The sequence below is a fragment of the Galleria mellonella genome, unplaced genomic scaffold, assembly GCF_026898425.1.
Source record: "Galleria mellonella isolate WM207_F2 unplaced genomic scaffold, CSIRO_AGI_GalMel_v1 utg132, whole genome shotgun sequence".
Lineage (NCBI taxonomy): Eukaryota > Metazoa > Arthropoda > Insecta > Lepidoptera > Pyralidae > Galleria > Galleria mellonella.
The window spans coordinates 4,594,724-4,622,687 of NW_026441989.1; the positions used below are offsets into that span (position 1 = coordinate 4,594,724).

Below are 27,964 nucleotides of genomic sequence, written 5' to 3' on the forward strand. Positions count from 1 at the left end.
GTATGAGGCAACTAAGTGAACTTATTAGTCGAGGGATGGGGAGCAGAGTCCCTCTTAAAACATGACCAAAACCTAATTGCGGTGGCCAATCCGCCTGTCAAGCGTGTCAGTTACTGGCAAACCCCCAAAAGGGAGGCTTATCTTCAACAGTGGACACTTAACGGCTGATGTCTACCTTGCTAAATCATGTCATATAACGAATACTTATGATGGTAAAGAGTTCGAAGAAAAAACAAGCAATATGAAATTATTATCCTTTAATGTAAACGACGGCCATGATTTTGAAAAAATACATAGGAAAATGTAATGATTACAAACATTCGGGACATTGTTAAAATTATACATTTTCAGTCTTGCCACAGTACAAATTGACCGACTATATACCATTTTATTTATTTAAATACCTACACTTATACATTAAAATGTTTTCTTACTTATAACATTTAGAAATACTGGTAGTTATTAAATATTACATCAAACTATATTTTTACGCTATATACATGAAAATAACATGTAACTAGATATTTTAGTCATGTATTTTCCAGTTCATGTTTATTTAATGAGTAATAATAAATGATAAAATATATCCGTATCTACAGCAGAACTCAAGTAGCTACTTTGGTGTTGGTGAATACCTAATTGCCAACTTATAAATATTTACATCGTAATAATCTTGAACGTCATGAAAGTCTGTTATAGACACGAGGTACATGTTATCATTATATATTATTGTGTAGAACTGAGATCGTGTAAACCTCACAGGAGATAATGTTACTAATACTTATTTCATAGAAATAAGTGTATTAACTTAAAACACAATACACAAGGCAATAGCTTGACTATTACGTGTAGATATAACAATTGTTATGTGTGTTTAAGACAAATTCACATATGATAGGTATGTTGACTACGTACATTGTAAGATTTCTTACATTGAGTAGACACAAAGCTTTGGCCTTGTTATTTAAGCTCAACGGAGCAAATAGGACCTCAATATAAAATATAACATTTATTATGTTTGCATCTTTACATACGTCCTGAAAAAATAGTATTAATTAAATACTAAACTACATAACAACTGTACAGTACATCAATTTCATATTATAATGAGACTGGTAATATATATTAATACCCGTTGTTTATAATCGTAAATAAATAACGCAATCTGAACTAATGCTACGAGTAATAACAAAATAATAACATAAGGTGCACCGCTTTCTGATGAAAATATATCAAATTTATATATAGTCTAGAACTGATTGTGAAGAATATCTTTTATTCATTGAATATATGCTTATTCAAGTTAGATTTATCAGTGGACTTTAGGATGTATGGCCACTTAATAATAAACTTCTTGTGACTTCATCTTCGTAACATATTTATAAGTGGTAAAGTGTAACTTATGTATGTCCTTTTCCATGCCAAATACTACCTGTTATGCCAAATTTCACGATGATTGATTGAGTTGTTTTAGTACTTAATGGTAACAAACTATCATATTTATAGTACTTACTAGGATGTTCATAGCTGAATACAGTATGTGTATGTACCTATATCAATGTTTTCTGTCTGTAGAATTAACAAATAGTTACGTATTACCTAAATAAATTAGGGTTAATAAGTATCAATAAATAATGAATTATTCATTTCTAACAAAACGCATATAAATTGCATTACAATAAACCTAAAACAATAAATTAGTAAATGGGATGAATACAAAATAAAATAAAATGTTGTTGACATTACATTAACTGTTAAGCCGATTGAACATTACGATATTTCGAGAGAATATTTCATCTATTATTACCTACTGTAATCTTCATAAAAAACAAAACGTCAGTTCTTTATAAATTTGGCAAAAAATAACGATAACATCCAAAAATAGGATTTGATTTAGATTAAAGATTTGCAGAAAGGAAACTGTTTTCGATTTAAAAAAAAAAAGCTACTGCAGATTATAAAAAATTCAGACCTATTTTATATGAATTATTATTACACTATTTTTGAATTTTATTTCATGTACATTTATACTTATTGTTAACTAATTATAAAAAAAAATGTTTTAAATATAATCATAAATAAAATCAATAATACTAATAATATATAATAGTAATAACAAATGGAGCTATAATAAAGCTATAGCTCGTATTACAAGCATAAACAAGATGACTTATGAAGTATGAACTCAACTTTAAGAAAGTTGTACAACTATACATGTATAATAGTGTTGTAACTTAAAATAATATTTATTTTCCTTGTAGCTAATTTGATGTGGACGGAGTACCAATATTGTTGTAATTTTAAGTGTAATTAAATTATTTCCTATAACATACATAACCTAAGCGGTACACCTAATTAAGAGTTCTTCTTTTTAATAGGTTTATCATAAGTAAATTATAGTTTCTGTAGAGAGGGCAAATGTAATGCTGGTAGAATGAAACTTCTTTGGCATAAAATCATGTTTCATTAAGAGTCTATCGTTTTTGTTAATTTGTTACAATAATGATTATTATAGATGGAATATATGTCGTATTATTTACAAAAAAAAATATATAGGTACGTACATACATACATATAGGCAGAACACAATGTATTACGCAATACGTGCGCGTGTCCCCCGCAGGGAGACCATAGATTTTTCTCTTACTACACACCTTTCTCGCTAGGTTACCATAAATCACATCGTAATATTTTTTCAGCCCATCTACGATATCTCGTATCTCTAGTAATATTATTCTGTGATATCTTTTCCCTTACGTCACGTTATAAAACTAAAATGGAAACCTTTTGGAATTATCGTACCAAGGTTTTCGTTATTGACTCAATATTTCCAAAAAAGCTCCATACTATTTATTTTTAAATTTATCTAATAGTTATAAGTAACCATATAATTATTTCCTATTAGTTAAAAAGTTGACACAACATCGTAACAAAAACATAATAAAATAACAATTTAGAGGTACTTAGCAACGGTTATAAACACGCATTACCTATTTATGAATTAAAATGTGAATAGAATACGTATTATAGGTATATTTACAATTAAGTTCAACTAAAATGTTTTCCTTTTTACAGTTCAGTGCTCATCTCAGCGGCTCCGGGAGGTTTGATGCTACCAGACGACTTCAAAGCAGTCTCTGCTACATTAACAGATGTGTCGTTCTCCGGATTTAATTGCTCTGCAGCCTGTTTTATAAATAAATTATTTTAAATATATAACTCATAAACATCAACACATTTAACAATATACGTTAAATGCTAACACAAAACAGAAGAATAGTAAACGACAATGATGATTGACAGTTAATTTTATTTAATCACAAAACAATTAAAGACACGAAACAAAAAAACAAAACACAGTTACAACGAGCGTTAATTGTTAGTGTCATGTTAGTGTACTAAGCTAAAAAAGACCTTAACCCATGCAAAAACAAAACACAAACGCCTTCGTGAGCATACAGGGCAGCGCGATCTTGAACCGCGATCACGAACAAACCAAGGGTGCGTGCAGCTACTCATTCCGCTACTGGTTGCGACACATATAGTGGGACTCCGGTGTCGGCCTTACTTACTGCGTGCTTTCTATGAGAGGCTTAAGAATAATGTCGAGGGTGTTGTCATGGCGTACGTGCGCGTGCGCAAGGCGCGCATGCGTTCGCGCCAGGTTGGCGTTGTGGTCGCGCGAGCTGTCGCGCGACTCACGCGACGGCCGCGCGTACCGCCGCGCCAGCGACCCGCTCTCGCCGATCAATATGTTGTTGTTGCTAGCATGTCTCTGTGTATCCCAATTCATAAATATGTACGTCAAACTACCGGTGCAAACCATAGTTCTATATATATAATAATAAGTACAACATAATCTGAAACATATGAGGTGAGGTTTATATAGGTATAGTTACCAAACATAAAAGCCGCAGGCACTAAAGTGGCAATTACTATTGTCAAATCACAATATTTTTTTATCAAAATAATATTATAAAAATGTATGGCTGAAATTAATTGTACATTGTACTACGAATTTTGAGTTCACGTATATAAACAGACAATTTAGAAAACCACTGTAGCACTTTAAATCCCCATTGTGTAAGCTCCCTAAGCATAGATAGAAGTGAATAGATAACGATGTCACCAAGTACTAAATTTTAACCATAATAATGTATATAATGTAGATACTCTCTTATAAATATAACTAAAGTCAGTAAATTAGGCTATCCTACTTTATTAATTGTAACATTCTCTATAATATATTCAATATGATACAAAATCATTTACAAAAAGAAAAAACTGTTCGTATATATGCCTAAAACTTTTAGATATAGGATATACATGATTACCTAATGGCGTAAAAACCTGGAATTATTATACGTTTCAGCAGCCTGTACACGGTTAGCTTTATCAGCGAGCCAGAAACAGGAGCTGCGGATTACTACCGACGGCCCTCGTAAGCTAATATAATTCCGAAGGCATTTTTCACTTTTTAATGGGTCTCTCTTCAGGTAAAAATAAATACAAAGGACGGAACCTACATTATTTTGATAATGTTTTGTGTTTTCATTTCTGGTTGACCGACCGAATACAAAGGGGAAGTTGGGGATAAAGTAATATCATTATTTAAATCTCCGTGGATACATTGTGATTTAAAATATGTGTTTTAAAAGAATTCAACAAGGGAAAATAAATTAGAATATTCAATGTTCTTTTCAATTGACTGTAAACAAGATTTTATCGAAACGCCGACGATGACATATAAAAAAGAATAAACCGAAAAGAAAATTTTAATGTTCACTAATTTATAACCGATTTTCATGATTCTTTTTTAATCGAAAAAAATTATAGAATATATCTTAGTGTCACTTTTTTCGAGGGCCGTCGGACAGCGGAAGAGTGTTAGGAAGCAAAGCGCCCACTCACAAAGAGAGAAAAGCCACCGTCCGCGGCGTGAGGGTATCCGCGGGGGGCGAATTCGCGCGGGCGGCGCGCGGTAACACTGTCGCTGGCGACCGACAGCAGAGAGCGCTGCGAGCCGGTGACTCGGCTGGGCGCCGCCGGCGGCCGCCGAGCTAGCGCGCCCGCCCGTGCCGCCCGCACCTCCAGCCCATCCCGCCACCCGCCCGCGCTGCCAGCACCGCCCGTCCCCGTCCACTGCCTACTCACTGGCGCTGTCGAACCGCCCGCGCCACCCTTGGTGCTGTCGCTGGACCTGCCATCACAGAAACGGTTGCCATTGCCAATGTTCTCACTTGTTTCGATCTCCCCTGTTTTTTTTTTATCAGTTACCCCTTACTTGACAAATGGTTGATTTCCTATACAAACTTCCGTCCTCTATTTCAATTCTTTCTAGTTTTATTTTCGCGACAAAAACTAACCCATATCCTTTTCTAAGATCCAATCTCTCTATGCCAAAATCAATTCAGTAGTTTAGGCGTAAAAAAGTAACAGACAGAGTCATTCGTACTTTCACATGTTGTTATCAATATAGATTAATGAGTTATGTATAATATAAATATCACCTGCTATAGATGATGTATAAGTATAAATATATAGTTAAATAAATGAAATTGAAATAAATTTAATTATATTGAAATCACCTCTCAGAAGAATAGGCGTAATCCTGGTCAGCTCCTAGCCCGGAATCTGTGTGCTCGTGCGATACCCTCGCGCTGCCTGTTATCAGCTCCCCACTTGAGCTATTACTATTACTGTTTGTCACCGGACTGTACGGATTATTATTGTTCGATACCGGTGTGACATTTCCTTTATATCCATTGTTTGTTAGAAAATCATCCCCATTTCGTCCAGCGGTCTCGTCAAAGCTGGGATATATACGCCTGAAATATAAAGAATCTTGTGATCTAAATTTTTGTATTTATTTCATTTGTATGTTTTAAACGACTTCAAAAAGGAGAAAGTTTTTTAATACATGATTAAATCGTATTTTTAATTATATGATGCGGTCTATAGTTAACAATTTTGTAACAATTTTTATGATTTTACATGCAATAGACTGATTCCACATTAATTTTATTACGATTGAAATATTACTGTGTTTTTAATCTTAATTTATCTTAATCCTGCATATACATACCGTCCATGCTTCTCATTATTAGTCCTATGGGTACTCAAGGTACTCGAAATAGATCTAAGTGACCCTTGGTTGTGACTGTCATGGGGACTTTTGCCGTGTAATGAAGAACTCTTCTCTCGTCTAGCCAACGATCCATGTTCAGCTCTTAATAAAAAGAAAAAAATTATTGGCTAGTTCAAATACTCTATAATAGATAGTAATTGCAAAAGATATGTCAAACTTACTGTTTATGTTTAGAAGATGTCCGAAGCTTAGTTTGGCGAGCGTGACTTGTCTGGACTACGGTATATGGTATTTCTTTCAATTGTTCCTCAGTCATGCCCGTGGTATCGACTAATGAAAACTCTAAATGCTGTTTTAATTCATTGGGTAGCCACTTCTTATCATTCGGAGAACCAGATCTGGACCTGATAAATCACGTTTCAAATATGGATGTTATGTGTAAAAGACATTGATAAATTTACAACAATAAGAAAGTTATAAACACATACCTATGTTTTCTGTGTCTCCGATGTCTATGAGAAGATCGATGTGTTCCAGTTTCTGGTTCCATTTGTGACCGTCGAACATTCGCTACCTACAAAGTTATGGAAGTTAAGAATCAATGATAATAATAAATAAATATAAGTGCGCCAAATTATTAAATACTTACTTGAACGCCGCTACCAGCGTTCGTTTGTCTGAGTACTTCCTTCCACTGAGACTCTGATTCTATTAGTTCATATTCTCTGTGAAATAAACAGAAGAGTTTAGCAGAAATTATAAAAATACCTAATCTTTATAATCTGCTAAATTTATTTTTAAATAAGCTGACGGATGGTTCGTATTCATAATGAAACTGCATATTGCGAAAAGATACACAAACAATGAGTTGACATGCTTTTGATAAGTACCTATGTAAGTATATGTTTAACACAAATAAATATTAATAAAAATTGCATTTGATTTATAGGTGTCAGGTATTTTATAATTTATATTATAAACATATTCTGTTATAGAATGCATCAACTTTTAAGACGCAGATTTTAGAAGCTCGGAAAACCGCAACTGTACTTAATAATTAATATAAATAAAGTTATTATTATAATATTATCCTTCCAAAAAAACATCTCTAAAGCCTGACTGCGCTTGCCAATGCCAAGGGTGGCAACTACTGGCCAAACCCCCCAAGAGGGAGGCTTATGTTTAACAATGGACAAATAAAGGCTGATATGATTATAATATCTATCACTATATCACTTGATATTCTTTTCTCATTATATAAACGTATACATTAGGGACTTGAATGACTGGTAACACATTCTTAATCAATTAAATGACCTACTTGTTTTTGAATTATGAATTATTAGATACAAAATCATGGATAACTAACTTGGCATCAGGTTGGGAGTCGTCTCTCTCGGAGCCAGACTCATGCTTGTGCCGCGAACGGTGGCGCCTGTGCCGTCGTCCTGATCGGCCTGACCCACGAGACAGTTCGCTCTCCGCATCTGACTGCTGACGGCGGGACCTATGCTTATGTCTATTGACAATGAACGACAATTTAAGTTTCTAGATATGCGTGTAATCTTAAAACTTTAATAATACGTATGAATATAAAGTTATTAACACAATTTTACAACAATTATTCACTTCATTCCTTCATTTATGCACTTTCTTTAAGGTCAATAACGGCCAATAATTGGTTCAATTTTGGTGTTGGTATTCTGTAATCAGACGTGTTGTAAGCTTGTTTACCACCTTTATGAGATTAAAAAACTTTGAAATACATTTATATATATTATTTTTTAATTTTGCAATTGAATATAATTGCAAAATGTAATCATTAACTTCATTTGAATCAGCTTTTCAGTTCCGAAAACTAAAGTTATAACCGAAGCTTTTCGATTAAATTTAAATAAAGCTAACAATGAATGGTTTTCAGTAAAGTTTAAATGACGCAATTATCAGAACAAACATTTTGGAAGCCACAAAAAATCTGTATCAAGATTTATACATAGCTGTTTATACAATTTTGGAATTGTGAACATTTTTCCTAGTAAAAGTGTTAATTAACTTCTATAGATATGAACTACGTCGATAAATATTATAGATTGATTTTGTTTTAATAAATTATATAAATTGTCAGTTTGTGTGATGTGACGGATTAAATCATATCTGGGCCTTACTTGCGGTTAGTTCGTGAATCGTTGGAACTCTGTGAATCAACAGAGGCAGATCTGTGTCGGGGTGCAGGCGGTGGACGGGTCGCAGTCGGCGAGGCAGAATACAACCCGCGCCGCGTCGGAGCCGAACGTGTGGACCTCGGGGACCCACCAGGCCCCATCGACGGTGGGCCTCCAGTCACCTCGCCGCTAATTCTATTTATAAAGAATGTTTTAATGAAGTTAAAATATACAAACTCATTAGTGTAGGCTGCTATTAGTTCAAAGCTACAGTTACAGCTCTTTACAAAAGCCATAAATTCCAAAAGGACTAGGTATCTAAGTTATTTACCGAACTGAACTAGAGCACTTTGTGTTAAATATTTAGCTATGTTGAGTGAGACGCCGCAGGCACGTTTGGATCTTTATTGTGGATTCAAAGTTTCGTTACAAAATATATTTTGGATTTAGCCATATTAAATAACTTACAATTAATTTATGGATATGGATATTTTGTGTGAATATTACTACCTATTGATCTACAATAGGTATATTTAATAATTATCTATCTTTGACGTTGTACATAATACATTTTTTTCCTTTTTTTGTATGATGGTAAAAGGACCTCTTAGTTTTTGTTTTTATTCGAACAGTAACCATCTCAAAAGATAAATAAACTACAGAGCAACTTTGAACTAACCTAAAAACATCGAACTGATCGATATTAAAAAAATCACAATTTGAAATTATATTTTCAAAGGCATAATAATACGTTTAAATACGTGCGAGACGTTAATGCACGTACTGTAATAATTCAATTGGGTTCGCGGATAAGACAATTAGTTTACTTTGTATCTGAAGTAAATGACTTAAATTAATTCGACAAGAATTTACTGTTATAATCTATAAGTTCATTATATTTGATACATAGCGCAATTATTAGCGATAGAGACTCACGAATTCGGTCGATGAACTGAGGTAGGTTGCTTAACTTCTGGGGGGCAGTCTTTTATTCTCAAATCTTCTAATTTTGGCACTGGAACAAAAAAATTTTCTACATGATGCAGACAAAAAGTGATAAATAATGATAGTAAAAATGCTTCATGATTATAGGGTGATTACCGTCATGCAAGGAAGTGTGTGATGCGTGCGGGGGGCGCGCGATTCGGCGTGATGGTGTACGGCTGAACGTTGGCGGTGGTCGGGGCCTGCTTCCACGTCCACTGTCAGCAGATTTATATATTTTAGGGAGTAATTACAGTTATGACATATATATATATATATATATATATATATATATATATATATATATATATATATATATTTAGTATTCAATATATAGTATTTATAGTTATGTTTTAAGAATAAACGAACGCGATCATGTAGTGTTTACGACGACTGGTGTAAATTTTTACGTTTTGACTTAAATTTATATGGATTTTTAATGGATAAACTCAACCGATTTTTTAAATTATTTCACCTATAAAAAGCTATATTATCAGCGAGTAACATAGAGTTATTAAAAAAATAGAGATCCCTATGAAAGAATAAAATATAAGCTATAAAGTAATAATAAACCAAAAATATAAAATTTTGCCAATTAAAGCTAATAACTAATAGCACAAATTTATCTTTTCATCTATTTACCTGTGCAAGGTAGGGGTGGGGAATCTCTAGTAGTTTATATAAAAATAGGTATTTCGTGTAAAAAAAGTGTAGCGAAAATTTAATTGATCTCTTGTCAATTATTTTGATAAAATCACCTATTTCTCAGTCTTGAGCCTAAGGCAAAAATATCAGCGGAAGCCGGTGAGGTTTGCTGAAGACGGAAAAATGCATGATGGTCAGAGCAGCATCGCCACAAATGTCGACAGGCCGCTCTGGTCGGTGACTCAAATCCGTACGTTGAAGTTTCATTCTGCGTCAAATAAAAATACATGTGACTGTTGTAATAGGTAAAATAATAGTATCGGGCTACATCTGCATATGCAATAACTGGTGCAATAAGTAAAAATATTAACTAAACTTTACTATCTGACATTTTACATATCAAAAATCTAATCTAGTCAGACAAACAATGTCCATCTTTTTTATATTTGTACCTATAATTAATATTGCTCAAATAAAATACTACCAATTTGTTATACAAAAGGCTGATTTAGTTCAAGAAACAAGAATTAACCTTATTCCATTTAAAAATGAACAATTGGAACTTTTAAACAATATATTCAAATACATACCTAATTCCTTTTGTTTTCAAAGCATTGTTATTTAAATATGTCGTAAAATTTACGTCACTTAAATCCTTTTATAACAGTTATTCATCACAATTTCACAAAATTATGGTAACGTGCATTAATAACATGAAAATTTGCATAATATCTTTGTCTATAAATCCTGCCTCATTGTTAGTTAACAACTATACGTATATAGTCTAACATTTATTGTGATTTAATACTTTAGCTCCAATCTCCTCAATTAGTATAAGAATACTACCTGTTGCCATTAGTAGAAATATTAGGTACTTAGTTGTAAGCCGCGGCTTCGCCTGCGTGAATTAGAATAAAAATGATATTATGCGTAATCCAGATTAATGATCCATCTTAGCAAACTTTATTAAAATCCGTTCAGTCGTTAAAATGTAATGGAACAGATAAGAAACATAGGAATATTTTTAAATACTACTAGTAGGATTGTTTTGTACATGCAGCTTTTCAACATAAAAGAATATATTGCATAGCAAATTAACAATAGTTCATTTACTTGTACTCGTATATTTATTTATACTTTATTGCACCAATTATAAAAATAATAAATACAATGATTTTTAATGAGTAGTGACATAAAAGGAGGCCTTATAAAAAGTAATAACAATAATAAGTAAAGTTATACGCTAAAATTGAATCAAATCCGTTTTGCCTTTAAAGTATGATTGAGTAACAAATATGAAAATATCTCAATTCTTTCTTTAAAAACTTTGAGAGTTTATTAAGTAGGATTACCGTATATTATATTCCAAAAAAAATATAATATTTTTAGTCTTATAGTAAGTTTAATGTCAAATAAACTGGCACCAAGTCGCGTCGGTCCGTACGGGTAGCGGTTATCAGCGCTCGTCCAGAGCGCTGTAAATACTGCGCTCAGTTGTACTCGACTTATCTGTAATTGCCTGCCTGCGAATGCCTTTCAAGAAAGCGCAAAAGGTGGACTCCATCTTGCACCACTATTCAAAGTACGCTATCAGTACGAACGATCCAACCGAGAACGAGGTCAAGTGTTGCACAGATTTAGATGTTTTATTTATTTGCAAAAAGTTTGCCTCGATAACCGTATAGGAGGTACTTACGTTTTTATCCGCTACACGGAGCATGAAGTAGCGCCCCTTGTAGTAAAGTTTGGAAACTCGGGGCCAGTAGTAGTTGGCGACAGTGTGTTTGCCTCGCAACAACAGAAGTCCGCTTGGTGCTAGTCCTAGGAAATATTCCACGCTGTCCTCGCCCTATACAAAGTATAAATTTTAAACATCTTATCTTTGTAATATTATAAAATTATACTAAAAGACGTCACTGTCTGTATATTGGAAATATTTGATATATATGAGGGGTTTTTAAAAGCACTAGAAGCCAAGACAATATTTTTAGAAATTTTCTCTCTCTGTATGTTTGTTCCGGCATCACGCAAAAACTGCGTTAAATTGGATGAAGTTATCACGGTCGTATTATTGAAGATTTGATTTAAAAATTATTTTAATACGCCATCTAAAAGTAATTTAATTCATTGGTTTTCCTGTTTTTGAAATATACGCATAAGAAGTAGTGGGCAAAAAGCCAGATAAAAAAATAGCATACCGGGAAAAAAAAGTTTACGAATTCAATATTTTATTGTAAAATCACTGTTTTTCTGTAATATTATTAATATTGATAACTTTTCTCAAAAATATATCTAAAAATGAGAAAACGTTTAACCATTTATACTAAATCAATCACATAACTTCACAGTTGGAACAAAAATAATAAAAAAAATGTTTTATATATATTTCTATAGTAAAATAGTAACTATAAAGTTACTATCATTAACGTACGAAAAAAATATGAACGCTTTTAATTTATCGTCACGATAGATATAATAAGAAAATAAAATTTAAGCAAATGTATGGAGACTATTTTAAATTTTTTTTTTCACGAAGCACTTAGTAGATCCTTTCTACCTAACACTTTACGATGCTCTTAAATTGTCAAATCTGATTTTAAAATGACTTACCAATACAGGATGCAGATCAACACCGTACATATCGAGCCATTTTACTTTATCTAAATAACTCAGCTCTGCTTGTGCTGGAGAAATGCCTCTGAAACAAGGAGTTAAACGTTATAAAGCAAAGTAATTAAGCTTAATAAACAAGGGGTATTATGTGTCAAGCCAACAAGCTAAGTGCCAGTCTATAATCATGTCTTGGCACCGTCCGCCCACCGCGCCGCCCTCAGTCGCTCACTTAGTGTTAAGTAGGTACACATAATTTGCATATAATTGCGGTTTTGACGCGCCAGCGGTCGCTCACTGCATCTTTGCACAGTTAAAAATTCATTCAATTAGCCAAGTAAGAGGCGAAGTTTAATTTCCGGGACGGGCTGCGACGCTTTTCGCCTGAAACTGCTCCTTCTGAAAGCTTAATTTCTAGAAACTTGCTCTCTTAGATTTCTATCTAGCAACAAGAAACTATTAGTCTGCACGTAGCATACTCATTGTATTTACTTTTAGAAAATGTACAAGTGCGTCTACTCGTATATTTACTTACAGCTTGGATTCAGTTTCTTTATAAAAATAATACTTTTATAAAATTGTTGTAGAAAACAGTTTATAATTTATTTTATAATCTAATTTCGATAAAAGACTTAACTAAAGTCTTTTTAAATAATTTAAAACCTTACTTGTACAAAATCTTCAACTGCAGCCTGCTGTCTTCTAGATTAATAAAGGTTCCCTATGCAACAGAATTTTTGTGTACGATAACGCTATAGGTATATTAGTAAATTATGTGCTGATTTTGATGATTATTTTGTACTCAATATAGTTTATTTCCGTATTGGTCCTATATAAGATAGGCCGCTGATTTTTACGGATATATTGTAAGTAGAGAAATATAAAACAATGCAAGTAAATAATAGTGACAAACATCCCTCATTTAGCAAACGTTTTGTTGTAAGAAAAAGTATTGGGATATTTACGTGAGGGTACGATGTATATCAGCGGCGCGTGTCTCCAGCTCTGAAGTCTGATGGGCCAGGAGTCGGAATTCAGACACATAGCCCGGCGTGTGCCGTCGTGGGTCATAGTCACCCAGCTCCGCTGTAAACAGATTTTATAATCAATTTTTGCACAATCATAATATTTTAGAGCTACAATTTGAACTGGCGTTCTCAAAATGTTATACAATTTATTTATTTACTTAACGCTTTATTGCACCTTATACATAAAATACGAGTATATAGTGAAAATTCAATTAAAATACAATAGGATAAAGATACTTCTTCCTGTTACTTCTAAATCATCAATCAATGGTTACATTAATTCCCTATAGTACAGAGAATAAATAATATAGGGAGTTAGTAGTTTGTAATGAAATATGGGAGAAACGTACATTTAACGGCACTGAATTAATGTAGTGATGAGGTAATAGGAAATATTTGAAATATTTTTAAAAATAATAAAAACATGCATTCTTTCACTATATACAAGTAAATATTAAGCGGCGCAGTTAATTATTCAGTAGTAATTCTAAATTAATCTTCTCCTTTATTCTCAATATTTCACTTTTTCGATTTTTCGATAGCGATAGATAGATAGATAGATAAAAATACTTATTGTACCTATAATTCTATGAAAAATGTGACGAGAGTTATAAAATTAAAAATAACACGCACAAACATTGTGATGTAAAGTCGTTCGTGTCAGTACTTCAAAGGATAAAAATAAATTGAGAATACGACGTCCTGGTTCCAATTTTGGAACAAATGCCTTGTTTAGACGCTTGTAACGGTCCGAAAATATCTATTATAACGATACCAATGTTGAAACAGAATTAACGAATTAAGATGGACTCGTATCCTAAACAAACATATATTAAAACAGTACCTGTACTTATGGTACTATCATAATATATATGTAGGTAGTACGTACGGAAAATCCGCTCCAAATTTGTTCGGGTAGGGTTTATATTATTATATATTATACGGGGTATTTAAATCATTATAAATACAAAATGTACACAATTATAATTTCAGAGAATAATAAAATTAAAAATATACGTTACATATATAAATATATATTTTTTTTATTAATAATGTGGTGCCGATATCGAATGAGCCACACCTTCCTTGGGTGTATTGTGGGTATCGTGGGTTGGGGAGCAGCGTCCCTTTTAAAATGTCACCATAACCTAACTGTGGTTGCCAACCCGCCTGCCAAGTGTGGCAACTAATTGGACAGCAGTGGACAGTTAACGATTAATATGATGATGATGATATGTAATAATAATTAAAATAAAAAAGCGAGGTTCTAAATTCATCTGAATTGGTATCGTGGCTATGGTACGCCTTGACGTTGCCTATTCTGTATCCATTTTCACAATATAAATTGCAAATTCCACGTTCTAAATTCAAATACTTTCAATGTTATATGTCTACGAAACACCTCGTCGTTCATCAGTGTGTGTATGTTCATTATTTAAATTGCTTTTTTGTGAAGCAAAATATGCTTTTTTATAATAAAGAAAAACGTTCAACTGGTTTTCAAAGCTAGGACTCCTAAAATAGGTTTAGGAAACAAATTATGTCATAGTCACATTTCCTACATTTCTGGTGTAATAATTAAACTCTATATATTATAAAAAGAGATATAAATTATTAGCGATCTACTCATGCATCGCAGGGGTAGATAGATAAAACGATAAATTAGTATTTTATATTAGCTTTAATATGCAAATTTTAGATATTTCAGACTACATTATTTTAATTTTGATAAGGATATCTAATTTTTTATCTCTATGTTCTTTAAATATGTTTTTCGCTTTTAATATAGGTTTCTACACATGAAAGAATTATTAAAATTTTAAATTGAATATTTAAATGAATTTATAAATCCATTACATACAAACATACAAAAAATAAAAATCTTCCTTTAAAATATTAGTATAGATTACTATTACGAAAACTTTCCTGTAGTTAGGTATTCTAAGTGTTCTGTATGTATTCTAATATCTCGTAACATGAGAAATGAAATAAGTATTGTACTCGTAAATCACTATTTGTATGGTGTAGTGACTTTTTGATGACTCTTCATTATTTATCTTCATATCGTTGATAAAAATTATTATTATGTTGGTGGCTTAACGTATTTATATTTTTATATACCCATAAACCTAAACTCAAAGGGGAGATTAATGTTTATCTAAGTGTTTAACGAGCACGTTAGGGCAAGTGGGTTCACGCATATCCGCATAGAAAAACTATGACCAGCGAACCATCTTGACAGTAATTTCCCCTCGTATATCTCTTTTTTTCTTCACGGAAATCGCAACATCTGGTTCACGCGCAAGAATATACATAAGAAGTTTCGACCTTTCGCTCGGAGCAAACATTGGAAAAGGATCATCGATGTTCTGAAAAATACATGGCGATATTACCTGAACGAGACGTCGATCTCCTATTGTTTATTTGTAGTGTTGTAATAGTTGCGAGTTTTCAACCTAAGGTGCCAATGAAAACTTTATACCGTAACATCTTCAAAGGTGTTATGTAAATATTTACTTTAAGTCAGTAATTGCACCTTACTTTTTTGTTTTTCGAATACCGTAAATACAATCATCATTTATTTTAAAACTTTTAAACGTTATTATGCTATTTTCAACCGATTTGGAAAAGAAGGAAATTCTCAATTTGATTGTATTTTTTTATGTTTTTTACCTTACAACTCTACTCCTAAACCGATTTGGATTTTTTTTATCCGAAAGAATTTACTTACAGATTTATCGCATAGAAATATTATCCAAATCGGTCCAGTAGTTTAGTTTATAGATCAAAGTAATTGGTTTTGTCGCAATTGAAGTCGATTTTTTGTAGGAAACTATGTTTAATCATGAGTCATTAGGAATTTAATTATGCTTATAATTTCCACAAAATTCACATCTCCCCACTTAAGAAGAGGAGATGGCAACTAACCCCCGGCAAAAGCACAGTCGGCCCAGGGAGAGAAACCGGTGTACAATGCGAGCAGAATCTAAAAACACCGCTTTCTGCATCTTTCCCGGGAGTGAGCCGCCTCAGAATCCCAACCGTCTGAGATGTTGTTCGAGACTGGTTGGGATAAGACCGTTCGTCGACAAAACGATAGGAATGATTTCGGTGGACGTCACCCCCTACATTTCGGTCACCTCGTGAGCCAGGTCGATTTAATTATGCTTATAATTATTTTATTTATTATGCAACTTCAATTAACATATTAAGAAATAAAAAGAACTTCAAACTGTTATGATTACTAAGAAAAACCAACAATCATGTCCAAATATGTATAGTTACTTCAAAACGGAAACATCGTTTCGAATAAAACAAAATCATCGAAATTGTTTAGAATCGATAAGTATACTTTAAGTATTTCTTAAATTAAGTTGAAAATAAAAAAAAAAGATACTTATAGAAGCATAAAAGAATAAATTTTGGAAAAAATTATTCATTTTCATTAAACTTTGTGTAAACATCACTTTGGGCAAATAAATCTGGTTAATATAAAATCTGTTTTGATTATTAATCAAAAGTTACGTACTTATAGGTATATATCGATATAGAAACCCAATTTGTATATTGATGTGTTATTACTTATTTGGAAACATCAAAGAATCTCATCGACTGATGGTTTTCTTCATATATTTACAACGCTGTCGTTTGTATAAGTCAGAGGCTCGGATCTGTTTCACGTTAACGCAAGTAAATGTGAACGATCTGTGAGCAGAACATCGATCTTGTGGTAAAGAGGTGATTCATCTATACATATGTCTACTGTAAAAATAAAATAAAATAATATAAAAAAAAAATCAAAATCTTATTTTTGAACGATCTCTTGATATCACAATGAGTATTAAAAATATTTTAATGATAGAAAATCGTATTAATAAAAATATTAATTTTTACATTTAAAATTTACATTCGTGGTAATACTGTGTTAAAAAAAATTACACCTTCCACATTTCTCTCAACACCTTATTTGTTAAATTATAAAATCCTTATTTTTTAGCGACTTCATACAAGCGACGGTTCTTAATTGGCCCGGATTTTATTGTTAAGCTAAGCTTAAATATCGGTATCTTCGCCAATTTTAAATTCTTGCAATCAACAGGGTTTACTTTCCGTTCGTATGTCAGTTACATATAAATTTCTTTTCTGCGGAGAAAAATTTTATTACTCTCTACATACTTCCGTATTAGTTGTAGCAAATAAGGAGTACAATCTATTTGGCTTGTTATATTTTACGTACACATATTGTGTATGAATGAATAAAATATTCAACGTATCTTATTGCAATGCAGATTTTTCCCAACCAGCGAGCTTATAAATAGAATGATGAATGTAGAACAAGCGAAAGAGGTCTGTTTGATTAGAAACATTTGGAGTTCTAATGTTTCTGCATTCGCTACTAAAAAATTAACGTAATAATTAAAATGTAAAATTGTATCCATGCATATATCTCCTGTAATAAGTTTTTATCAGATTATAAGTAGTATTAGATGAAAGCACTTTGTATTCTAACAAATAGCCACCGACATAGTAACTGCCAATCTAAATACATATTATTATTTAATGTGTTGCGAGACAACCTGTAGTTAAACTTACATGCCATCTATTTGATTAATGTGAAGAGTATCGCCTATTGTGCTCAATTGTTGCAAACTATTAAGTGCTGTAGACTTCTACTGGTCCAATCGACAAACTCGTGATGTAAGATGTTACTTTGTGTAAATGATGCTCCAAGATTTGATATTTAGACGAGCCAATTTTTTCTATATAGGATGACTAATCTAGGAATATATTGTTTCTAAATTGAAAAAGAAAATTTTTGGTCTATACGATTTGGGTTATGACCCCAATTTCGAGTTTAGTTATTGATACGACAGAGAATTATAGGTTGAGGATGAGACAAGGAAAAATGTAAAATGTGATATCGTTTTTTTTTAATTGATCAACCTGCGTATTTGTTCTAATTTGTCTATAAAATTTTATTACAATATATTTTTTTCAATATTGTACATTAGATTTAGTCTAAATTGATAATTTTGTGAAAATAAATTTTTAATAATAATAAATAATAAGTTCTATTAATAAAATATTGATGTACGATTTATGCTGAGCACTGTACCTCCCTAACTTTCGTTCTTATTAAAATAAGAGCACTTCTCATAAAGAAGGTAATGCGCCTGGATAATTTCAGTGTGAAAGGGCGGAAAACGCGAATATTTTATGTTGCTTGTTTTGTAAAAATACACAAACGAGCGTTTAAGCCGCGTTGCGGAAAACTTTTTCACATAAAATTTCGACTTATGTTTCACATTTTCGAATTCATGAGACTGTGATCTTCAACTTTTACCCTCGACCTAAAAGGCCGGCTGTTCTGAACTTTTGAATAAACATTATTTCAGTTTATTCAGTTACATACCTCAGTCCCTTTGTCAGCTAGAAACATCTTATCCGGCTGTTATTGGATTTTAAAGAAACATAATTCCTTTCTCTTAATTTTAAAAGCATAGTCTTTTTACCCTACTATGGAAGGAGAGTTATATTTATTTAAGACAAGTCTGTAATTTCGTCGCGTAATCATCGTATTTTGTTTAACCAAGAAAAAATAGTCTTTGTTTTTCTCCATTCCATTATTCTTCGTCATAATACGTGTTTGACAAATTTCATGAAATTAGTTGAGCCAATAAGTGTCAAGAACTAACAAACAAACACAGTTTTACATTCATAAAATTTATAAGGATGTAATTTTGTAACATCATGAAATATGTTAATACTTTGGGAGTATTTATGCATCGAAGTACGTACGTGTATATGTATATCCGTATCTTTGGAGCAACGTGTAGCGTAAACGGCTTGATGTGGATTTCAATAAATGTCAGATGTTGTGAAATTCGTCTTATGATCTGTGTCAAATATCACGTAAAGCTGACACATCTTAAAAGATAAAATTTGAACATAATGATAATATTTATTAAAATAAATAAACAAAAAATATAATTAAAAAAAGTTAGATTTTTCTTGTAGTTAAGAAATTTGAAGATTTATTATTCTATCAAGGATTTTAAATGTGGACATGCTGTACTACGATAGTGTAAATTAAATATCTTAATTCTAAGAATCTGTATTAAAATTTTTTATATATTATTTTATTCGAACAGGTTTTCTAAAAATGTTAATAGTAATATTCTGCATATTCGAAACTGAAAAAATAAATAAAGTCGCCACGTTGCTCGTATCCCGCGGGCCCTACACAAGGGTCGGTGATGTAGGCGAGATTAGATGCAAACGATGCCTCGCCGCTGATGGCTCATTTACCTCTTGAATAACGCATCGATATTAGACTTTCGCCGCTTCACTCACCGCCCCACATATATTCTCCCGTAAACCTAACAAAAAAATAAATGCTGCCGTGAAAAATAATGTACTGCCATTTATTTATAAAACGAGAATGGTAATTTCTATAAAAACAGCTACCTGTGTAGCTACCTACCTACTGGCATGACTAATGTAATAGATTTACTTAGAACTTTTATTTTTAAGTTGATTTTACCTGACATGGTCTAGTGAAACAGACTTACGTGTTTTTAATTTTTTTTTTTAATCAATAATTTGGTTGATAATATAATTGTATACATATTCATTATTATCATTATATCAGTCATTATCTGTCCACTGTTGAACATAGACCTCACTCTATTGGAGGGTTTTGCCAGTAGTTTCTACGCTTGGCAGCCGGGTTGGCAACCGCATCCACTCCTTTTAGGTGACGTTTTAAGAGGGACGCTGCTGTTCATCACTCGACCATTGAGTTCCTTTAGTCGCCTTTTATGACACCTACGGGAAAGGAAGGGGTGGATCAATTTATGCCGGGACCACACGGCATAATAACGTCGACATAATAATTGTATTAATTCACAAATTTTTCGTTGTTACAGTATTTCGATATAAAAATGTAATAAATGTTTATTAATTTCTTAATGAATCTTATTACCTCAAAGGAAATAATTAACTTACGTCTCTCAAGATAGTAGCTTGTTTGGAAAATTCATTTTCTATATATTTTTTTTTATTTGATATTAAAACAGACATCTTAATATTTCAATCGCATTTTGCGACGACATTATCCGGAAGTATCTTGACAGCGCAGCATCTAAGAATTCTAAACTGTCTGTACCAAGCTAGTAAACTACTCAAAAGCATTTACTCAACTATTTATTGAGCCAATTGGATACCTTAGAAAATACGAGAAAAGCTATCCCTATAAAGGCCCTTACTTTGTTGTTGTGCCATGTGTTACGTGTAGATACCTAACTAGAAGTATAGATTTGGGGGGAAAGGGATTGTTAGTAATGGCGACTGAAAATCCCATTGCTAGCAATATACCCAAACAGGTCGACCTCCTCGCGGTTTTCCCTGGAAACTATCATGGTTAATTCCTGATGAATTTATCATGATAGGCTAACTGGCCTGCTTTCATTCTCATTTATCACCCTTCACTGGTGCTCCACCAGCGTATCCCGTTAGCGCAGGCGGGGTTACCATTCCATTTTCACCCATAAAAAAAAAACTAGATATATAGGAGGTAAAGGGATTGTTAGTAATGAAGTTTAAAATTTCCATGGCTAGCAATATATCAGATCGATCTCCACGGGGTTCCTCCTGGAAACCATCGTGGTTAATTCTTGTTGAACTCATCACGATAGTTAACTGGCTTGCTCCTCATCTATATCAAATGTTACTGATGCACAGTGTATATCGATAAGTTGCTATTTTATTTTCACTTATTAAAAAAAAAATAAGAACGCTGAAATAGTTAAAAAAACTTAATTTTTCTGTAGTCATTAAGTACATTTGTAAATTTTTTTTTACATTTGTTATATTACATATATATATTTGTTATATATATGTACATGTTATATGTTCTCTAACCAAAATAAGAGTTTGTTATAGCTTATCAAAAATTATCCTTAAAGTTAATATTATGTTATTAATATAAAAAAATTGTAATTAGACGATGTCTGTGATTTGTGGGAGATGTTTAAGAAAATTTGATATATTGTGATATGTATCTTTGTAATGATCAATGGAAGCCAAATTAATATTTTTTAGAATTTCTTTCTCTGTGTGTTTGTTCCGGCATTACGCAGAAATATGGTTTTCACAGTTGTGTTCCTAAAGATATAAATAAAAAAGGGTATATTTTATATACGCTATCTAGAAATGCTCTATTTTGTTGGTTTTCCTACTTCTATAATCAATGCGGACGAAATAGCGGACAAAAAATTAGTTTAAATATCTAAGCGCACTTGTAAAATACAATCATTATAAAAAAAAAACAGAAAACTAGAATTAAGAGTTTATAATTAATTCAAAAAACTTATTTATTCGAACAGTAACGGGAAATTATTATGCATAATGATTAACCTAGTAACGTTGTCTAACTGCTTGAATTTTATGTTTAATTGGGTAGATTGGTTTTGGTAAAACTTACAATTAAAACTATTTTTATATCATTAAAATTATAATAATAATTTAAAATATAGGTCATAATTTTCTAACGAAGTCAAAGGTAACAGCTTGAGTTCGTAATAAAATAAAATTGTAATACATTAAAAACGTAGCCTAACTTAGTTTATATACTAGGGCAAAGGATGAGATTCTATCGTTTTTGAGAACAATGTTTGAGTAATATAGTTATTACTATAACTATATACTGTATATAGTATATGTAACTATATACTGTATATACTCGTACATAAACTCGAGTCAGTGATTGATAACGCACAACCGAAAATAGGAACTGGGTCTAGAAACAGAATTTTGCGCAGACGTTCCTTGTACCTACATAATTATTCGTATGTGAACACTAAGGTTTTCGTTAATTTCCATGGAAACGGGATTTAATGAGTTTGCGTGGGCGAAACAAGATAAAAGTGCTACAACTATTTTATCGCATGGAATATAGATTTGAAACAAAATTTTATTGAAATATGCGACTACATTAATTTGAATGGATGGTACGGCAACATAAAATCATTTCGCATTCTATGCCACGTTCTAACTGTTACGTTTTTGGTTTTTTTTGTAATTTTAATTGTTAACTTCAATTTACATTGCCAATATTTATTTACGTAGTTTTACTACTTAAATTTATAATATTCGTAGTAGTGGTATTCTATTTTTTAATTTAAGTCTTATACTTATATACGATGCTTGCTAATTTTTTAATAAAATATTTATTACCATAGATAGAGAAGCAGATATGTTACAGTACATAATATGACATTAATGTAACGATTAAAGGTATCCAAATATATATATATATATATATATATATATATATATATATATATATATATATATATATATATATATATATATATATATATATATATATATATATATATATATATATATATATATATATATATATATATAAGATATCTAAATATGTATATATATGCATATATTTTATTGCTACATTTCAAATTTTCAGCTTACATTTCAATATAAATAAATATCCCGTAAAGATTTTAAGAAACCGCCGGTAATAGTTTTGACTTCAGAATTAACTATGAAAGTGTCGCTTACCGAGGAAATGGTCGCGAATGCTTACAATCAGGTTAATAAAATAGGTGCGCTATTACGCGAAATGGTGGAACTGAGGTCGCTGTATCAAGGTGGGCGCCAACTGCGCCAAGTGGGAAATGGCGGGTTAGTGGCCGCACAGGCACTTTGTAAACGGAGCACGACTGGCACTCGCGGATTTTACTGCCACTATTGCCGTACAGAGCAACTCTAATTCGTGTCGCTGTTTACAACAGAAATTCTAGCTGACTGCTTCGGATTATGACTAGCCGCAATTCTGAATTAGATCCGTTGAGACTTTGCCGCGGTCGGAATTTGAGCAGTTTCTTTTTAGGATTATTGGTAACCGTATACGTAGCTATTTCGCATCAAAGTTGCGGGCGTTAATTAAGAAATTTTGATGGTTGTAATAAATAAACGAAATGAACAGTAAAATATGCATAAAACCTCTTAATAATGAACAAAATAATGTAAGTAACGTTATTTTGTTGTAGTTTATGTGTGTATTATTTTTTTATTGATTGCACTAAAATGAAAAATGGTATTATATGATAAGAGACTTTGAAAAACAAAAAATCCTTAAACTGACTTCAATTCTGGCAAAACCAGTTATTTGTATTTGAAAACAAACTACTGAACTCATTTTGATAAAATTTCTATAGGATCAAGCTGTATGTCTTGTCAGATAAAAAATAATTTTCAAAATCAGTTTAGAATTGACAGAGTTAAAAATTTGAGAACCTCCTTCTTTTCGAAGTCGATTGAAAATATTAATTCAAGCTTTAAAGATAAATATATATAAATAGCTGTCAAACAAATCTGATGATCTACGTGATCAACGAAATATACTATTACAAAATTTAACTTTCCTTAATTGTGGGGTATATTTATATAAATGAATCAAAGTACTATTAATTAGATAACTAAACCTAAAAATATACCTACAGTAAATGTAAACAAACGGACATAAAAAACATGACCTCAGCAAAATAGAATGGAGATGGGAATCTGTACAAACAAACAATGTTATTGTCTTATACTGTCACAAATATAGCATATTTTCTATAAGAATATTTAGGAACTAAAGAGACAATCGCGTTCCTTTGGATTAGTGCCATAACTATCTATTAGGTTACTGAGCTTTACGGTTTGTAGTTGCCAATGAGGGATATCAAACTTATTGTATAACAAGTGTGGATATTTTCCTCGGAAACTTTGTTTTGTAAGGATATCGGGAAAGTGGCTGATAGCGAGACTACACATAACGGAACAAAAACGTTAGATTGGCGTCATCAATAAAAATAACTGTCGCATAGTACTTATCAGAATGGTTATTATTTCAGTATATACATACCTAAATGAGATCGTAGGATTAAAATTTTGTGCAGATTGTTTTGGTTTCTAAGATTTTTTTATTGGATATGTTTTTATGTGTTTTATTTTTCTTGTGATCAGAAACTGTAAAGCAGTAATTACTGCTAAAATACAAAAAATATCCATTTTAATTAGGCCTCAGGATGTGATAAACTGTCATCAATTTTCATAATTGTTAACGGTATTTATGACTACAAGACAGTTATTTTTTTTATTGGATGAAATTGGAGTGGTAACCTCGCCTGCGCTAATGGGATACGCTGGCGGATCAACAGTGAAGGGTGATCGATGAGGATGAAAACAGGCCAGTTAGCCCATCATGAGGAATTCATCAGGAATTAATCATGATAGTTTCCAGGGGGAACCGCGAGGAAGTCGACCTGGTTGGATATATTGCTAGCAATGGGATTCTTAGTCTCCATTACTAACAATCCCTTTCCCCCCACAAGACAGTTATTAAATATTTTAATTTCCATAAAAAAAATTTTTTCAATTCAACAGAAAAGTTTGTAGTCTTTTGAGTAGGAATTTACCCAAATTACTAGAAAAAGGCGCTACTGATTAATCTATACTACTAGTATAATACAGTTGCCAACCCGCCTGCCAAGCGTGGCAACTACTGGCAAAACCCCCCCAAGGGGGAATTTTGCCTACCTACCTATGTTTAAAAATGGACATTTAATAGCTAATATAGATAGATACAGATAATATATATTAATCTGTATGTATATTAACAGTATTTATCAAACCAGTCTCAAATTGATGAGTCATCATTGCTGAGTCAAAACTATTGAATCTATAAATTCCAAATTTACACAGTACATTCTTTATACACAATACGAGGAATAAAATAATATTTTCGCAAATTCAATCTCATTGGAGCCGACTCGAAAGACAATCAATCATCGGGCCCATGCTAAATGTAATAGTGTTTGAGTGACTTTTAAAATGGCGAGGTTATGTTTTTATAGTGTTATAGTACACGATGTCTTGGCTAATTCTGAACTGGTTTATATTATACTTTCGTAATCGACAAAGTTTACTGTTGTTTCATATTGATTTTATCACAGTTAAAATCAGATTTGTAGAATAAAATCTTAAATAGCAGCACAGTAAATCTCTGCTATGAAAGTCATTAATATAATTAAAATAGATATTTTATAACCGAAACTATGATTATGAGTAAAATCATCAATTTAAATATTTTTTAATAAAACATTTACAATTATGTACTATGTTTTTTTATGAAATTTAGAATGACAAACAAGCTGATGAGCTTTACTTTTACCAGAGGGAGACTTTGTATAAAAGTCGTTTGCTTGGGTACCTCTGTCCCATTCGTGTTTCAACCGTGAAGTAGTTGTGTTTACATGGCTGTGTTTCGGTTTGAAGGGTGGGATATGGCGTGAATTTACAGGGTACAGAGGAATAACACCTGAGTCCTCAGGAATGGCAATACATGGGGGTTCACGGACGAAACAGTATACTCTGTTATGTCCATGGTACTGCTCATGTCTATAGGCGACGGTTACCACTTTCCATCAGGTGGGTCACTTGTTTGCCATTTTAAGTTGTATAAAAAAAGAGCTATTTGACGAAAAGTGGTAACTGTAAATTAATATTTCTAAAGAGAATCTCTAATATAAGTGTACTTACATTGCAGAACGTAAGCAGCCAACTCGGCGGCGAGATCGAAGTTAACAGGAAGACGACCGCGGAGCACGTCTTGTTTCAGTTGCAAAAACAATTGATACCTGTTGAAAATGTATTTTCATATTATTTAAAATATGAGATTTATTTAATATATACATAGACAGAAAACCATAACAAAAACAGAATTTTAAAAATAAAGTAACGGTCTTTATTTAGAAATTTAAAATACAAATATAAGTTCCTATTTTATAACAGCGTCATCTACTAAGATAATTTTTCCCGAAATTAACACAATTGGTAATTGGGAACAGAAGGTTGTTATCAATTACCATTGCGTAAAACATAACATTCGACTTATTATGTTATGTTATTATAAGTATATTTTAATGATCTAACAAAAAACTTAACAAAATGAGACCAACTTGAATTTTCAACTGCAGCATTTTTGTCACTTTCTACTAATTAAATTAACAAAAAAAATGTAAATTAATGTAATTATTTTATGAGTGAATTTAGTAAAAATGGTGGATTATTTAGGGTGAAATAGGTACTAAAGAAAAAAGATAATAAATATTTCCGTACAAATGAAAAAAATATTCCAACGAAAGGTACAAAGGATCCAGAGCACTATAATGTTATCTAGACTTTCTAGATACCTACTTAGTTTTAATTAACTTAAAAATATTTTATATATCTTTTGAAACTAGATTCTTTTTGTATAGAATGTAATATATCCGTAAAATTCACTTTTCGGTAATAGTCGACGTAAGCTTAACAAAAGCGGAAAAAGATTCCAGCCCCCGAAAAGAAATTAAATATTAAAATACCATCACAGCAAGATTTTCAAAGAAGTTACGGGTAGATATTAAACTGCGGCTCTTGCCTAAAGGAAGACATACCCGGTACCTAGCAACTGACAAGGTGAGTGAAGGAGGGTGCGTACCGCCTACAATGTAGAAAATAAAGTAGGGAAATCCATGTTGTATACATTTGACACAAGTTTTAATAATTTACTAATATTATAAATGCGAAAACTTCGATGTTCCATACATATTGGATATTTATTACTCTTTCACACAAGACTTATTAAACGGATTTGAATACAATTTTAACTTTATACTTTTATTTGTGATGATATCACGCCATAGTATACAGTTAATTATATAAAATAACAGAGTTAATTACAATAATACATAAAGCAAAACTTAAAATAAAATTAATAAAAAGACCTACAGTGAATTGAGATGTTAATATTATGTTATGACTGCCATAGATTTTTTATACGTAAGAAGAGTACCAAAAATACTATTCCTTAATCTCTTATACCATCATAAGGTAATATACAGCGATATGATTTTTATTAAGAATCCATCAAACCGTTTACAGTACACGTCGCATCAAAGATTATCAATTTAAACTGGGGCATAGAAATCAGATATAAAAAGAAAAAGATAAAATTTTGTACATCGAAAAATGCAATGCAACCACGAGATAAATTCATAAAGAGTATCCAATTAAAGTTGTTTAGAGAATAAAACCTGGGGAGCTTTTATTCAGGCAAGGACCGGAGTCCGCTGCATGTCGTACAGACCGCCTGGCCTCATTCATTCGGACAAGAGTGCGTCAGTTTACGAGCTCGACGGTTTACTACAAGAGCACTATTAGACTTTCTTTTGTTCCCTACGGACTTTACGTCTTTTTATGATCATGAAAATTTAACTATTGTAATAAAGCTGAAAAGATTATGGTTTAATGCATTTATCCCACCTTGTTTTAATACTTTAAAAGCAACCTCGGATCTCGTAAAAGTGCGTAATATTGTTCGTAAAAATATAAAA

General features: G+C 32.0%; 1 protein-coding gene across 1 annotated transcript in view; it reads right to left on the reverse strand.

Annotated features, from left to right (window-relative positions):
* Window positions 1–242: 242 nt before the first annotated feature.
* LOC113518198 (band 4.1-like protein 4) overlaps window positions 243–27,964 on the reverse strand; it is a 61,045-nt gene continuing 33,323 nt past the window's right edge. The window contains 19 exon segments of the mRNA XM_031913162.2: window positions 243–3,186; window positions 3,573–3,775; window positions 4,912–5,068; window positions 5,070–5,103; window positions 5,106–5,200; window positions 5,589–5,828; window positions 6,086–6,229; window positions 6,310–6,492; window positions 6,577–6,662; window positions 6,738–6,813; window positions 7,458–7,607; window positions 8,254–8,445; window positions 9,187–9,265; window positions 9,352–9,452; window positions 9,993–10,147; window positions 11,576–11,728; window positions 12,490–12,577; window positions 13,455–13,575; window positions 26,130–26,227. Of these exon segments, the coding sequence (XP_031769022.2) occupies window positions 3,171–3,186; window positions 3,573–3,775; window positions 4,912–5,068; window positions 5,070–5,103; window positions 5,106–5,200; window positions 5,589–5,828; window positions 6,086–6,229; window positions 6,310–6,492; window positions 6,577–6,662; window positions 6,738–6,813; window positions 7,458–7,607; window positions 8,254–8,445; window positions 9,187–9,265; window positions 9,352–9,452; window positions 9,993–10,147; window positions 11,576–11,728; window positions 12,490–12,577; window positions 13,455–13,575; window positions 26,130–26,227 (2,371 nt within the window). The 3' untranslated portion in view covers window positions 243–3,170.